Source organism: Wyeomyia smithii, chromosome 3 (assembly GCF_029784165.1).
Source record: "Wyeomyia smithii strain HCP4-BCI-WySm-NY-G18 chromosome 3, ASM2978416v1, whole genome shotgun sequence".
In the NCBI taxonomy this organism is placed as follows: Eukaryota; Metazoa; Arthropoda; class Insecta; order Diptera; family Culicidae; genus Wyeomyia; species Wyeomyia smithii.
Window position 1 is genome coordinate 76,046,937 of NC_073696.1, and position 16,678 is coordinate 76,063,614.

Consider the following 16,678-nt stretch of genomic DNA (forward strand, 5'->3'; position numbering starts at 1 on the left):
GGCCAAGCAAAAAAAGTGTCGATAAATGCGACAAACACTTGGTATTTACATAATTTTGGGGCGCTGAACACGAATTTTGCTTCAACTTTTTGTTTGGGGCCGTCCATAAAGCACGAAACCCAACTTTTAATATTTTTTGGCACTTTTGGATAAAAGTTTTTTATAGAATTATATGATCTTTGACCACAAGTAGTGCCACCGGGCGTCCTCCCAATTGAAAGAAAAATACGTAATTTATGGATGACCCCTCGAACTAAACAATTTTTGCCTGAATATATATATTTTTGAAGTAGAATACTTCTCTCAGGAAGTTCGGCTACATAGGGATGTGAAATGAAAATCTAAAACCGAAAAAAGTGAAAAATATGTCCAATTTCAAATGCTAATAAATCGGTTAGTATTCGATGGATTTCCTTCGTTCTTGCAGCAATAGATTGGAAAATCTTCTAAGATTCTTCCCAAAATAAGATAGTTGTAATTTTATTATTCACACTATTGTACTATCGAAAATAGTCAAGCCTTGTCAAAACGAAAAATTCGACCTCTGATTGGTCGTTATATGCTTGCTTCCCAAGCACGGTCGACAGGATCATATACCTTGCAATTGAAAACATGCTATTTGTCCTATTTAAGAGCCAACAACAGCAGTCGTCCTTCCTTAGCAGCAGCACTAGCCCTGTGGTTGGTCACCACGTCTCAGGAGCAGCGCGGTTTTCCTCAGCGTGTGTCGCCAGACAGCCATTATTCCCCCCGTGTTGGGGCAGCATGGAGATTGCCATCAGGAAATCCAATTTTGAACATCAAAATGCCTTTTTTCAAGGCAAATAAACAAGTCATTGAAAGTTAATATTTTTTGTCAACGCAAGCTAGCATTCTGTGTTGCATCCTAGCAATTTAAATTTGTCGCACCCGTCTAATTTACTGAATGTGAAATAGCTTCCACAGTGCATGTTGTCCGTGTATCTTAATTCCCCCAATGTTAGGACAGCTCAAAGGTTGTAATTAGCAACCGATTTTGAACCGCAAAATGCTTTTTTCAAGGCAAATAAAAAAATAATTGAAGGTTATTAAATTTCTGGCATCAACACAAGCAGACATTCTGTACGGGATGCAATCAAATTCTGTTGTAGTTGTCTAATTTTCACTTTATTTAGTAAAACCCCCACTGTAGGGGCAGCGCAAAGGCTGCGATCAGCATTACCGACATTGAATAATAAACTGCCCTGTTAGAACGCATTCAGAAAAGCAGTTAGTTCGACTATGCAGAGCTAATATGAAGTCGATTCAATCAATCAGCATAAACAGAATTTCGTAGTCTCCCAGCTGCCAAGTTCCAACATGATGCAACACGCAACAGCGAGCAAACGAAATCGCTTGATGTTACAAACCGCAATAAGATACGGGTTGAAACCGTTGCGTGTGTGAGAGCACCATCGGTGTTTATTCGCTGGATACAAAAATCAAATGCGAATTGAGGAATAATTCGTCTAAAGAACATAAGGAAATGGTAAACCTGAACTGAAAGGCGTGGCCTATTACGTAGCACCCTTCGGCTATAAAAGAGTGTTTCTGGGAAAACTAGCTACATTCATTAGTCAGAAGGTGAACTGGATGGACAACGTTGTCCACAACGTTGACAGCAGATATCAGCACTCAGCAGTAACAGAGGATAGCAGCGGGTTGCGCCTGTGGCTGCCTTCAAATTAAACAAATCACTTGCCCTGTGGTTGGTAACCACGTCTCAGGCCTCTGCCAGGCTGACTTTCGTACGATAGCGGCGGTATTAGCGGTTGATGCATTTGCCAACACTTACTCCAGTAAAGCCGTGTCTAATTTTCAATGTGAAAACACCTTTCTATTGTGTTGGCCGTGCGCATTAGGCCTCTGCCAGGCTAAACGCGAAAAGCGGCGCGAACCGATTCGCCCGGCCGTAGGTTAATGTACAGCCGTAAGTAGAGCTGTGTAAAAGTATTCTACTTCAACCTTGCGGTCGTGGCTTTGCACACAACCCTCCTGTGATTTTTTAAATAAACTAAAACAACATAAGCAATACAAACTAATTACAAATTGAAAAAGTCATCATCATCATCATCATCATCTTCCGCTGTGATTGCTTAAATCTTGTGATGAATTGTTTCCAGAAAATTTGAAGTTCATTATACTTATCAGCAGGAAAAATTTCTTTCGCAGCAATTTTCATTTCCTCTAGTGATTTTCGATGTTTCATTGTTTCATATATATGTTATCTTCCTAATCCGGTGTCTATGGTTGAAAGAGAACATTTGAATACATGTATAACACCATGAATTGACAATTAGGTGGTGCCGCTGAAGTTAAAGGCTCCATAATAGAATTCAACGAATTTATGAATTTGAAAGCCTAGACACTGGAATGACACAACGTTCTAAATGAATACGAAAAGATGCGGAGGGCGACGACTGTTCTTTGTTTTTTTCTCATAAAGCAAAATGTGGGCTTTGTATGCAAACGAGTGCGAAGCAAAAGCAATCTTCAAACGGGCTATTGTTAGCCGGAGTTTGATGGTATGAATTTGCTGCTAGTATTTGACACTTCAATAAGTTTAGCGAATTTCATGATCATAAATTGAAAAGGGCTGAATGTTTTTAATATTGTTTTAAATTTGCAGAAAGTGATAAAGTTTGACATAATTAAAATTTCATAAAGATTTGTTTACTGTTTTCTTGTTTACCACTTATTTTATAACTTTTCAATGATAAATTTTGTGATTTTTGCCCAAATTTATATTTTATCCTTACGGATCGAGTACGATATCATAAATTTTCATTAATGGGGTATCATGGTTATGATTATAATTAATCCTGGATGAAATTTCAACTTCAAAAATAAAAACTAAAAAAATCTGCTATCGCTCTTTTCACTAAAGTGACAATTTGCGCAGTTTTGCGCTACAGCGGACAGTATGCATTTGAAAGCTTACATGTTTACCTAAATTTTGAATGCAGTTACAACCGTGGCCAACTGCGGCAACTAAACTTTTAAGCTACTTTTCTACAAAAAATCATGTTATTTTTTTATTAGTTTCAGGCCTACTATGACCAAATTTTACAATATCTAATGAAAGGGGTTTGTTTTGCATAATATTTACAGCAACTTTTACCTTTGACTTTAAAAAAATCCAAGCTATTATTGAAGCTACAGAACGTTTTAAAGTGATGTACTTTTTTTCAAAAAAAAAGACGAAAAACGTCGGTTCGCCAAGCTTTGAAAAGTCATAAAAAATTCAGATTTCATGATATTGACCCCAAATTTTGGGTTTAGACACTTGAATATTATAGCAATAAAGGAAAAATATTATGAAACAGCTAACGAAAAAAAGTTTTTTTGGCTGATGGCCAGCGATTCCCCACTGTGCAGTGTAAGGTTGCCGGGACCCGGGTTTGAAATTTGTTGTTTATTTTTATTTGAATTCAGCTTTGATCCCACGAGTTTACCACGTAAGAAAAGAGTCCTCTGCGTGTTATGGTAGCCTAACGCAGAAGGCTAGAATCTGTGGATGGGCGCCAGGTATTCTACAGGCCTCGTTAGCGGCTGGGAATTTGTTAACCCAATCTGCCTCCCATCCGTCTATCGGCGTGGGTCGCATTACACCTTAGTTTAGGGGTTTAACCATTAGATTTTACGTAACAGCCACGATCAAGAGCTTCACCCCCTTTCCAGAGGCTTTGGACCCTCTGCACCAGTTCTCAATAATTTAGGTCTATTCGTACAGGCTAAACTAAACTGAAGAGAACCGTACCAGGCGGAAACAGAAAAAAGGGGACCATGGGTTACTGCTAGATAAAATGCAAAGCCTCGGATTTCGTACGCTGGTTTGAGTCATATTTGACTGACCATTGAGTTTGTGTGAGAGAAGGATCTGCCGTTTCGGACCGCTTTTCCAATATATCAAGAGCTCCTCAAGGCAGCAACCTTGATCAGCTACTCTTCTCTATCTTCATCAACGATGCAGGTCTACTGCTGCCATCTAGTTGTCGACTGTTTCATGCTGATGATACGAACCCAGTCAAGTTTCGCGTGCGTATGTTTACTAACTTCCAAAAGATTACAGGCTTCTCTCACCGGGACGCTCTGGAACAGCGCTGTGACATCAAAAGAATCCATTATGTCGTCACTATTGATATCCCCCGAGAATTAATCATTTTTTACAGACCGACTAGGGAATTTGTTTGGTATCGACTAAAGCTACATGACTAACCATTTTGCAAATGTTTCCCCAAAGCAAAAATAATTTCTCCCATTTCATTACCAGGTGTATTACAGGGTGTTCATTAAGTTCGAATACAACTTTTCATCGTTATGTAGGTGCGCACCATGTGTATTATGTGTATGTGTGGTATGTATTGATATTTACTATCACAAAGACAGCAACAAATAGCATACCACAAATTTGTGGCAACCTCCAACTTTCGATCAAGACATTGCTGGTGGCCAAAACTCGTTTAATGGAAGTTTAGTATGCATTTGAAGAGGGCACTTTTTCGTTGCAATTTTTTCAGCATGCCACTCTAGGCGATTTATTCTACGACCGGTTTTAATTATTTTACGAAATAGTATGGCTGTATAAGCCATGAAAATATGATTGGTATTGAGTTTGTTGTTAAAGCCATGAGGTATCACTCGCAGGAAGGGGTACACTATTAATTCAACAGGCGGTTTAAGTAGGTAATTATACAATTTATCTAGAATCGTTGCTCGCCGCTGCTCAGTCTGACCTGATATTTACAAGCAAATGGAAAGCCGATCACTGTTTACATTATTTGATTAAATCAGAAGCAGCGCCTTACCCAGTACATATTCTAATCCTTTCAAGACATGTGCCTCGTGTTAATCGTATGTGTGAAATCTACTCCTCAGTTACGCGTCATGTTCGGGAGCAACATCGCCCGGTCTCGCAGCGGATATGCACTTCAAGCACAACGTGATAGCCTTTATCGGTCCTGCCTGTGCCTTCGCCCTAGAACCGGTGGCCCGGCTGGCGGACTACTGGAACACACCCATCATCACCGGCATGGGCGATCAGGTAAGCACGCTGGGTGCGGTTCGAATAACCCCCAGTGGTCATATGGCGCTCGATTCCGGTAGTATATTGCGAAGCGTACTGTTTCACAGCGACAGGCAAAAAAGCAAATACATCCGTTGTTTCCTCTTTAACATGGGTTATCCTGTGGATTGTTAGCAGCAGCAATCTGGAAAGCAAATTTATTTAATGCACCCGCCCGTGCTCGACGTTTATTTAATCGAGCGTTACCGTTTGCCTGACACTACAGTATGACTTTGTATGTTTAAAGTTTTCTTCAAGTTTCTGAAAAAATAAGTTTTTTGTTCCGGATTAGTTTTTGGTTTGATTGCAGTATTTTAAAAACCTCAACTATCAAAGTAACGTTAAGTTTAATAAAAAAAATGATTTTACATCATACCAGTGCTATACTGTACTGCAAGAAAAACGTGATGCTGCAATGGTTTTGATTCCATGGAAAACGATCACTATCATCATTAACTTGATTTCCCGTCGTTTGTTTTCTTTCTCTTTTTCATTTACAAATTACTGATTATTTCATTTCGCACCGTTTGACACGCGAGTGTCTCATTATTGAAGCTCAGAAATATAGCCTTTTGTTGCCATCTGAAGAGTTGGATAAATGGTTGAAATTCCAACGGAAATTGTTTTCACTATCCTTCTCGGTAGCGGTTGCGGGAAGATACTCTTCCTATCGTGCGGCCTGCTTGAACTAGGTGCTACGTTTTTGTTTGTTTATTTTATCTTCGTACAATCAGTAGGATGAAAAAAGTCAATCATGCATCCGAAAGCTCATACAATTCTCGGTAAATATGTCGGATAAGATTGGATTTGTGGATCAATACGTATATTTTTGAGCTTTGTCTTTACAAAGAAGTAATGTTTTTTTGAGATTAAGGATTACTAAGGCGTTGAATTGTTGGATTGATGAAGGCATGCAACGACTTAGTGTAAAAACTATAATTTAAATTTTTATTATAACATAATCAGAATATGCATACGCAGTTATAAACCCAGCCAATTGTACTGACCTGTACAATCGATTTTTTCACGTGCAGCCACCATCAGAAGGGGAACTTTCGGTGACATCTGGAATATTGGGTCGACTGAGCAATAAATGGAAAAACGAAAGTACGGTATGTCCAATGTTACAGTGTTGCTATAAATTTTATTCCATTTCTTTCTTCTGCTGTTCTCCGGTATCCGTTTACGTTTCGTTTATTTTTCATCCTTATCCGCCAGGCACTTCCACTTTGAGTGAAGATAATATTTGCATTTATTGCTGAACTTTCACTCCCATCCTCCCAATCCCAGCCGTTCCTGGAGGAACCGAGGGCATGAACTTGTAAATTAATACTTTTTGTTCTTCGTTCAATTCCGCATCCCCTAGGGAATCTTCAAGGACAAGTCGAAATACCAAACATTGACTCGAATGTCCTACTGCCAGTGCCGATTGAAGTTAGTATTTTCCAGCATATTTCGACAGTTTGGTTGGAGACATATTGCGCTACTGCTTGATCGATCGGATTTGTTCTCACTGACGGTCGGCAAAAATCTGGAGTACGGATTGAAGGAGGAAAACCTGTTGACTTTCGTACGGGAACTGGACGGTAACGATGAGGAGGATCTGGACTACTATCTGCGTGACGCCAGCATGTACGCTAGAGGTCAGTATTGAAACATTTTGCATAAAGATGAATGGTGCGAGTAGCTGGAATTTTTTTTTCGTGTGAAATTATACAAAAGTTAGTTGAAAATTTTATTCGACTACATCTTACATCTCAATTTGTTTTCGATTCAATTTCAAAGTAGCGCACCATTTTTCGTGATCCGAATAGATAATATATTATCGCTACCATTATTGCTGTTTAGCACAAACTTGGTTGTGCTAAACGACAATAATAAAATAGCTTCTTTCGGCCACATTCCACACCAGTCGACGAACGGTGAAAAATGTCAGTATTATTTTTGAAGTAGAATACTTCTCTCAGGAAGTTCGGCTACATAGGGATGTGAAATGAAAATCTAAAACCGAAAAAAGTGAAAAATATGTCCAATTTCAAATGCTAATAAATCGGTTAGTATTCGATGGATTTCCTTCGTTCTTGCAGCAATAGATTGGAAAATCTTCTAAGATTCTTCCCAAAATAAGATAGTTGTAATTTTATTATTCACACTATTGTACTATCGAAAATAGTCAAGCCTTGTCAAAACGAAAAATTCGACCTCTGATTGGTCGTTATATGCTTGCTTCCCAAGCACGGTCGACAGGATCATATACCTTGCAATTGAAAACATGCTATTTGTCCTATTTAAGAGCCTGTTTCAGCCGGAGCCGCTCATAATAGTTCTAGACAGCGACAACAGCAGTCGTCCTTCCTTAGCAGCAGCACTAGCCCTGTGGTTGGTCACCACGTCTCAGGAGCAGCGCGGTTTTCCTCAGCGTGTGTCGCCAGACAGCCATTATTCCCCCCGTGTTGGGGCAGCATGGAGATTGCCATCAGGAAATCCAATTTTGAACATCAAAATGCCTTTTTTCAAGGCAAATAAACAAGTCATTGAAAGTTAATATTTTTTGTCAACGCAAGCTAGCATTCTGTGTTGCATCCTAGCAATTTAAATTTGTCGCACCCGTCTAATTTACTGAATGTGAAATAGCTTCCACAGTGCATGTTGTCCGTGTATCTTAATTCCCCCAATGTTAGGACAGCTCAAAGGTTGTAATTAGCAACCGATTTTGAACCGCAAAATGCTTTTTTCAAGGCAAATAAAAAAATAATTGAAGGTTATTAAATTTCTGGCATCAACACAAGCAGACATTCTGTACGGGATGCAATCAAATTCTGTTGTAGTTGTCTAATTTTCACTTTATTTAGTAAAACCCCCACTGTAGGGGCAGCGCAAAGGCTGCGATCAGCATTACCGACATTGAATAATAAACTGCCCTGTTAGAACGCATTCAGAAAAGCAGTTAGTTCGACTATGCAGAGCTAATATGAAGTCGATTCAATCAATCAGCATAAACAGAATTTCGTAGTCTCCCAGCTGCCAAGTTCCAACATGATGCAACACGCAACAGCGAGCAAACGAAATCGCTTGATGTTACAAACCGCAATAAGATACGGGTTGAAACCGTTGCGTGTGTGAGAGCACCATCGGTGTTTATTCGCTGGATACAAAAATCAAATGCGAATTGAGGAATAATTCGTCTAAAGAACATAAGGAAATGGTAAACCTGAACTGAAAGGCGTGGCCTATTACGTAGCACCCTTCGGCTATAAAAGAGTGTTTCTGGGAAAACTAGCTACATTCATTAGTCAGAAGGTGAACTGGATGGACAACGTTGTCCACAACGTTGACAGCAGATATCAGCACTCAGCAGTAACAGAGGATAGCAGCGGGTTGCGCCTGTGGCTGCCTTCAAATTAAACAAATCACTTGCCCTGTGGTTGGTAACCACGTCTCAGGCCTCTGCCAGGCTGACTTTCGTACGATAGCGGCGGTATTAGCGGTTGATGCATTTGCCAACACTTACTCCAGTAAAGCCGTGTCTAATTTTCAATGTGAAAACACCTTTCTATTGTGTTGGCCGTGCGCATTAGGCCTCTGCCAGGCTAAACGCGAAAAGCGGCGCGAACCGATTCGCCCGGCCGTAGGTTAATGTACAGCCGTAAGTAGAGCTGTGTAAAAGTATTCTACTTCAACCTTGCGGTCGTGGCTTTGCACACAACCCTCCTGTGATTTTTTCACCTTACTTGTGTCTGGCTTCCAGTTAAACATAAACCTCATGCTCCTGCTGTGTGTGTTCTGCGTATTTTTCCCCTTTCCTTTCAGTGATAATCTTATCGGTGCGAGGCAGCTTGGTTCGAAAATTTATGCTATCCGCACACCGGCTCGGAATGACGAGAGGCGAGTTTACCTTTCTCGACGTGGAAATTTTTCAGAACTCCTACTGGGGCGACCACTACTGGGAGCTAAACGATGAGGACGATCAGGCGGCACGTAAGGCATATGAAGCTTTGCTGCGGGTTTCACTGCTGCAGCCGACCAGTCCCACGTACCAGGATTTTGCCGAAAAGGTGAGACAGCGTGCCAAACGTGACTACAACTACAGCTTCGTGGAGGACGAGGAGGTAAATTTCTTCAGCGGAGCTTTCTACGATGGCGTCTACCTGTTGGGAATGGCACTGAACGAAACCCTCAACGAAGACGGAGATATCCACGATGGAACGGCTATAACCCGGAAAATGTGGGACAGGAGCTTTTTAGGTGAGTAGTTGTCGGAATAATGCGAAGGTTAAAATCACGTGAATTTATTTGCACAGATTTAACGTCAGAGGTTCTTGGCTTTCAAAGTCGGTATCTTTACAGCAAATAAAAATTATTTAAATGTTACAGGTATGTGATCAAAGCATAGTCACAAGAATAATAAATCCACGCTTAAGTTAATAATGCTTTACACCAATCTGTGACGCCTACAATGAGAATAGGGAGTAAAGATGCATGTGGACAATAAATCAAATACATAATAGGTTCTGCTAAATTGGAACGTAAAAAAGGGGAAACAAAATATCATAAATAAATCACATTGGTCAACGTTGCCTTGGATATTCAGGAGTCACGATAGTACCTCCTTGAAAGCAGTAGCTACCCTCCGTTAAGGGTAGTACAAGAAAATTTCCACAATTACATCCTAACTTTGATCACTGTTAAACAACCAAACCTGAAAAATCAAACTGTAAAACTATTAATCCCTTAGACGATCTTGGCAGAAAAGAAGGAGGAGGTAAAGCAGAGCAGTAATCTTAAAACGGGAGGTTAGAAACGTACACACAAGCACGGACCTAAATGATAAGCATTTATATAACTCGTGCTTCATGCACTTGGGCCACACTCCAATTTCTAACTTGCCACCGAGTTTTGATCGCAGGATTCTACACTCGAAGATCTCAAGCGCTTCATTGCTGTAGAGCGCCACCAAGGGAATCAGCTTCCTATAGAGCACAAATTTCATGGGGAACTGTAGGCTGCAGGACTTAACCTGGCCACGCAATCCGTAATAAGCCACATTGTCCCAATCCCTCTCTTTACCTCGCGGCTCATCTCGTTATCACGCTCTCTGCCAGTTATCATGCACTTCATTTTGGCAGTGTGTATGGTGAATCTTATTCTTGCAACTTCTTTGAGAGTCGTAAAGGCCTTCTCCACTGCTCTACAATGTTGTCCACGAAGTCTAGAAGCATGTAAGACTTCGTGTTGATTGTATCGCTCCTATGCACACCTGCCCTCTGTATAGCATCTTCTACTGTTATGCTGAACTGCAAGGTCAAAAGACCGTCCTCTTGCTTCAGCGTTACAAACGCGACCGAAAATTCGCAGACTGTTCTCACACATTATGTAAAACCAATAAGTGTCGCACGCATCAACGTAATTAGTTCTGTCGGGAAACCATGTACAACCATGTTTCATTCTACAGAATCGTACGCCACCTCAAAGTCTTGAAACAAATGATGAGTCTGCAGGTTGTGTTATTGAAACTTATTGAGGATCTATCTCAAGGTGAACATCTGGTCCGTTGTAGGAAGTCTTGCTCGAAAACTGCACTGGTATACACCAACAAAGGCTTCCTGCAACAGCCTTAAACTATGGAATGGAATACAGGGGTAATTTTATTTGCGACTTTGAGAAAGGTTGTGCCTTGAAAGTTGCTACATTCGAGTTTATGTTGCTTTTCATATATAGGGCATTTGAGTCCATCGAACAAACCCGTAGGACTTCTTAGACCATAACCTCGGGATAATCTGATGAATTGCTCTATACACTACCGCTCATGGCAAGTCCGTCCCATTTGCGCTTTTGTGCTGATGAGAAAACAGCAATTAAAAATCGTTACGTTTTAGGAAAAATTTTGCGCTTGTATCCTTTTTTAATTAAGACTATCAACAGAATTTGTTACTGCAATGGCAACCAAATACTTTTACGTCAAAAAGCGTGCATAAACATCAAATCTTGATTCAATTATGTTGAAAATCATAAACTGGGACCCATATGCGATTACTTTTACGATACCTAGCCAGAATGATAGCAAATCAGTCACATGGCCACCTGCGACCGGTGATGAAAAACAAACTACTGCAAATCGATTCCAGTGCTAGGCTTTCGTTTGGAACAAATCCATCGCTAGTCGATCTACAAATGGCCTTCTCTCGTGCTTCCACAGAATGATTGGATAACTTTGTAGCGAGAAGCATTTCACAATGTGGTTATAACTGCGTTATCCACTTGTTTTTTCATTGATACTGTGGGGGACTCTCGAGGAATCGCAAATAAAACGCGGTCAACTTGAAATGAAACAATGTGATTTTTATTACTCAAACTTTCCGACGCGTTCTCTTCTCTTGTTGGGTACCGAGTGAATAGCATTTCCTGACAGGGTGATTCAACTGATAAATTCAGTGTGTGTGATCAGTGTTGCCATAATACTGGTACAGTGTTGCCATAATATTGATAAATTCAAAATCATCTCAGGTCGACGAACTTGTTCTGAATTTTTTTGAGAGCGCCCACACGTACGTGGCGAGGCAGCTTCTACACATCAGTGAAAATAAATTTGATGGAAACCCTCCTATTAGAAGAACTATATTCCCTTGTAAAAACAGCTCAGAAGCGTACCGAATTATTCGACATGACTATTGACACAGTCTCCAAAACGAAATTCACAGTTTCTCAATATGTATTGAATGATTGTTACCCACAGCCCAACATGGTTTAAATACGAAGAGTAGTATTTACTGAAGCATGCTTCAACTTACAGTACCGTGAGTAGTAACATATCTAATGATGATGGCCAAATGAAATTCTGTTCAACGTTAATGAAAAAATTAGCTGAAAGTAGCAACTGGTGGAAACGTCTCCTCGAAGAAAACAATGTAGTATAATCACTCCAGGCTTTGAAAAGCTCTGCCGGAAAGCCAACTTTCCCAGAGACTTTGTGGTTCTTCGGCTCTCTGTAAACTTTCTCAACCTCGCACAATGCTGGTGGATCCACAGCTTGTCCATCCGCCGAAATTTTACTACTGTTCCCCTCGACGACGCTCCTACTTTATTAACGTTCAACATCACTTCGGAGTGTTATTTCCAATGCATGGCAGCCTGCGACTCACTAATCACTCATAGTAATCATGTTCTGCTCCCTATTGTTACACATGTCAGGAACTTACACGGTCCGACTCGAAAGAAGGTTCTGGTGTCATGCCTAATGAAGCAATTCTCTGTCTCCGCGAGGACACGATCGAGGTGTTTTTTACGGCGATGGAGTCTTTTTAGGCAGTTCTAGTTTTCCGGAATTCCTCCTGTATCTGACGCGTCATACGATTTACTGATGTTAACGTGTTAGCATAATTTTCTTTTCTCCGTCACCTTTAGACACTTTAAGGGGTGTTCCACACCACGGAAAACCGCTGAAAAAATTACCTAGTTGACTGATCCTTTTCAAACTTTCAGATAATGATATATAACCCATTAGTATGCTTTTGGCATATTTATTTTATTCAACTTCAATGCCCTAACCGTACGCTCGCACCTTTCGGTTAACTCCACTTAAAAGAATCTTTACAACATTTGGCTGCAGCTTTTTCTGTATGGAAACCCATTTTTTCTTCATGTCCGATTTTACCTCTTTCGTTTCGTAGTGCCTGCTTCATCATAACTCAGTATTTGTTTGATAAGCCTTAGTTACGGTACTTGGGTACAAAAATGACCCCGTTGGCTTCATACTGCTCCAAGACCTAATTTAAATAGTGGCACGAAGCTAGATCCGGCCAGAAGACCGTAGGTCCCTCGTGCTGTTTCAACAGAGAAAGCAGACGCTTCTGTAGACACTTCTTTAGGTAGATCTTCACGTTTACAGTCCCAGTAGTCACGAAAGGCGCACTCCTTTTGCTACATAAATAGATTGCTTGCCAAATCTAGATTTTCTAGGCAAACTTTGAAAGTTTTAGCATACCTTACTTCCTCCGGAACATCAAACTTGCGCTGGGCAGGGAAGAATAGTAACCCCGAAAGCTGCCGCACGTTGACGTAAGTCGCATCCTCCATGATGAGACAATGTGGTTTCATCAGCATCTGGGTGTACCATTCCCGGACCCGTGATTTTGCCACCGTATTTTGCCTGTCGTCACGATTTGGAGCCTTCTGCATTTTGTTCGTATGCAGTCCCTCCCGGTGCTTGGCTCTCTGAATGAAAGACAAGGACTGATTCAACTTTTCAATAATAAAAATAATAATTTCCTTTCGTCCGACGCTCAGAGTTTCATAGTAACGTTTAATCATAGTACTTACTGTTGACTGCACAATTCCGAGTTGTTTTCCGATATCCCGATATACCCTTTATCATCGATCCACTACTGAGGGTGCTTCCCACGTTAAGGGCCTATCACCTCTCGCGTTGCTTCACTGACCGCGTAATTGGTGTGCTTCCTCTGCTTATTCAGGTCCAAATGTACTCTGTAGCAACTTCTTCCGCTAATAGCCTTTGGATGTTCAGACGTATCTTCCTTGTCGATCTCGATTTAAATACTTTGGACACACTACCCTAACTAACACGCTGAGAATCCTGAGTAAGAATTCCCAGGATTCCTATAACTCGGTGACGGAACCGTGAGAGGAATCGTTTCTGCGATACGTACAGAATCTGTTCGAATCGCATACGGGAAACCTTTTCAAGAATCCTCAAAAATCCAAATGAATCGTGAAGGAATCGTTTCTGCGATACGGTCAGAATCTGTTCGAATCGCTTATGGAAAACCTCAAGAATCCAAATTTAGGGATCTCGGCGACTCGGTGACAGAATCGTGAGAGGAATCGTCTCTGCGATCCGGACAGAATATTTTTACGCGGTTTTTTACGCGGATATTTTTTACGCGGTATTTTGTCATTCACGTATTTTTAGGCGCATTTTCGAATCAACCATGTTTCTTACGTGGGATCTCGAATTACCGCGGTTTTTCAACGCAGATTTGATTTCCGCGTATTCAACGTGGTTTTTTTCCAGGTACGTATTCCCAGCGTAAAAAACTGAGTGTATAGCATAAGACTGAGCAAAACGTGTCGTATGGTGTCTATCTCTTTTCCAGATAAAATTGAAGAATCTAACCAACATCATAAAGAATGTTATACACATCACGAGAGACGGTAAACTTGCTCCCGTTCGGGATCAAATTGCGTTTCTGAGAAAGTTTATTTCTTTCTCAGAGTGTTCTACTTCCTAGAATAATCCTATAGCTTGGTAATTCTACTTTAAAAGTATACAAAACCTATGTCTGGAATTGATAACAATCGTGTAACTGATGGTTAACAAATAAAAATTTCTCTCTTAAAATTTATTACATTTCAGCCAAACTAGATTCCCCTTTTTTTGGCTTCCTCTGATCTGAACCTCAAATGATATGATTCAGAAAGACCAGAAATCAAATATATATAGGTATCACCAAAGTAAACTGGACACTGCGACTGTACATGGACCTTGCGTCCTTCTAGCTTCAAACCGGAATTGTTGCAACCTATTAGAATACGAACAAACTTCTTTAAATATGCGAACAGAATTACAAATTTGAACAACTGGCTTTAACGAGGACAGACTATTCGACATGACTGACGTCCCCGTTAGAATAATCTCATATATACGTTAGTCGCACCCATAGGTTTCGCATTAGGGTGCCAGGCAAAATGGTCATCTCGAATTTCAAAAAAAAAAAAAACATTTTGTATAGAATTTTTTTTTTGTATTTTTTTTGGAAAAAAAAATTTATTTTCAATTATTTTTTTTTAAAGGCATATTTTTTTTTTTGAAGGACAAAATATTATCTACAACTTTGATGAAGACACTATGCCGTTTCGACTGTAGACATATTTTTAATTTCCAATAGAGCACTCTATGAGGAATCAAGAATATTTCTACAGTCAAAACGGTTTATTTGATCGGCATAGTGTATCTGGCAAAGTTGTAAATAATAACTTCGTTCCTCCAAAAAAATGTACCCTGTGAAAAAAAAAATTAAAATATATAACTTTTTTTTCCGATTTCTCCATGGCTGGTTTCGTTGTTCAGGTAAACTTTCGAGGTTTTTATTAAAAAATATCAGTTTTTTTAAATGGGCAGTTTCCGATAATTAATTTATAACTTTCTTTTATTTTTTTTTAAATTAGTAATTTGTTTTTAGAGTGTATATTTTTTTTGAAAAATAAAACTATTATCTACAACTTTGCCGAAGATGTCACACTGCTCAAACGAATCGTGTTGGCTCTAAAATTTTTTGTAATCATCAATACCTATCCGAAATAGCATTTTCCAGTAGCTTTTCAAAAATGAGTTGGTTTCGATAAATTAAACCAATAGCACAAAATGGCATCTTTTGCCTATAAAAACGTTTATGCAAAGTTTCAGCCAATGGGCACGTTCACGTTCTGATGATGTAAACTTGACAGAAAATGTAACGAACTGTCGAACTGTCAAAATGACGCAAACCCAGAAACAACGAGTCAATTGTGTTGCGTATCTGATTGAGATCCCTAAACTCTCATTATCACTGAATAACATCGATACAGTCTTTTGTCCGATTATATAAGCCAGAGCACTGTGTGTTCATTCAAGTGATGGCAAAGGACATTATTGTGGTAAATAAAACGAATAAATTGTCTGGTACAACATTCGAAAGACGAGTGCAAGTGTCTTAGAGAGTAGATTTTTCAAACAAAGTAATATAACATATTCCATCAGTTTCCACCGTTTCATTTAAAAGTTCAAGACACTTGGAATCGAAAACATTTTTCAAATATTAAAATTCCATGTACCTCCCGTGTGTGATTTTGCAAATGACACGAAAGCATTCAACATTTTCCGCGAGACACAATCTTAATTTTGGTTGAGATAATTATAGTTTGATACATTTTGTAAATTTGTTTTGTAATATTTTGCCATTTTACTTATAATTTTTCCAATTCAACATTGCCACCCTAACGACAATGATATAACAAATATTATATTTTCAGGAATTTTTCTATTGGTATTCAGTGAAAAGTGATTTTTTTTTTCTTTTTATACTCATTTTTACACAATATTATGAACCACCCTATGTAGAATAAATGAACCACCCTAATGAAACATAATGTATTCGATGCTAGTTATAGTGTATATCATTATACAAGCTATTTCGAGAGACTAGTGATCAATTTCAAAAGATAAATTCTAAACATTTTGAACTCCGCCTTCAACAATTGAAAAAACGACTAAGTCCCAGAGAGTAAATTTTTGCAAAAAAAAATTTTTTCCAGATGACACCAATTCTCGACGTTTCATGCGTTTTTAAGTCATTTGGCACCAAAAAAAAATTTCGAAAACCGAAATTTCACGTACCCCCCCCCCCCTTAGGTGATTTTTCGGTTTTCAAAAAAGCCAAACTTCAATCGCTTTGCGCCACCCCATTTTAAGTCCGATTGAGCTGGAATTTTGTACAGGGTGTTTTTTCGAGCAGGTGAACATTTTGTGTAGGTTTTTTTTTAATTTTCTGGTCACTTTTTTCCATACGATGATTGGCGCCCTTTTTCGCATAGATTCCCTAG

The 16,678-nt window shown here is 39.5% G+C and overlaps 1 protein-coding gene across 16 annotated transcripts in view; it reads left to right on the plus strand.

The window, feature by feature from the left end:
- LOC129731736 (atrial natriuretic peptide receptor 1) overlaps window positions 1-16,678 on the plus strand; it is a 52,722-nt gene that overhangs the window by 24,637 nt on the left and 11,407 nt on the right. For all 16 annotated transcript variants that reach the window (XM_055691972.1, XM_055691965.1, XM_055691968.1 and 13 more), the window contains 4 exons: window positions 4,897-5,062; window positions 6,118-6,195; window positions 6,450-6,726; window positions 8,894-9,328. In XM_055691972.1, the coding sequence (XP_055547947.1) occupies window positions 4,897-5,062; window positions 6,118-6,195; window positions 6,450-6,726; window positions 8,894-9,328 (956 nt within the window). The remainder of the gene's footprint in view (window positions 1-4,896; window positions 5,063-6,117; window positions 6,196-6,449; window positions 6,727-8,893; window positions 9,329-16,678) is intronic.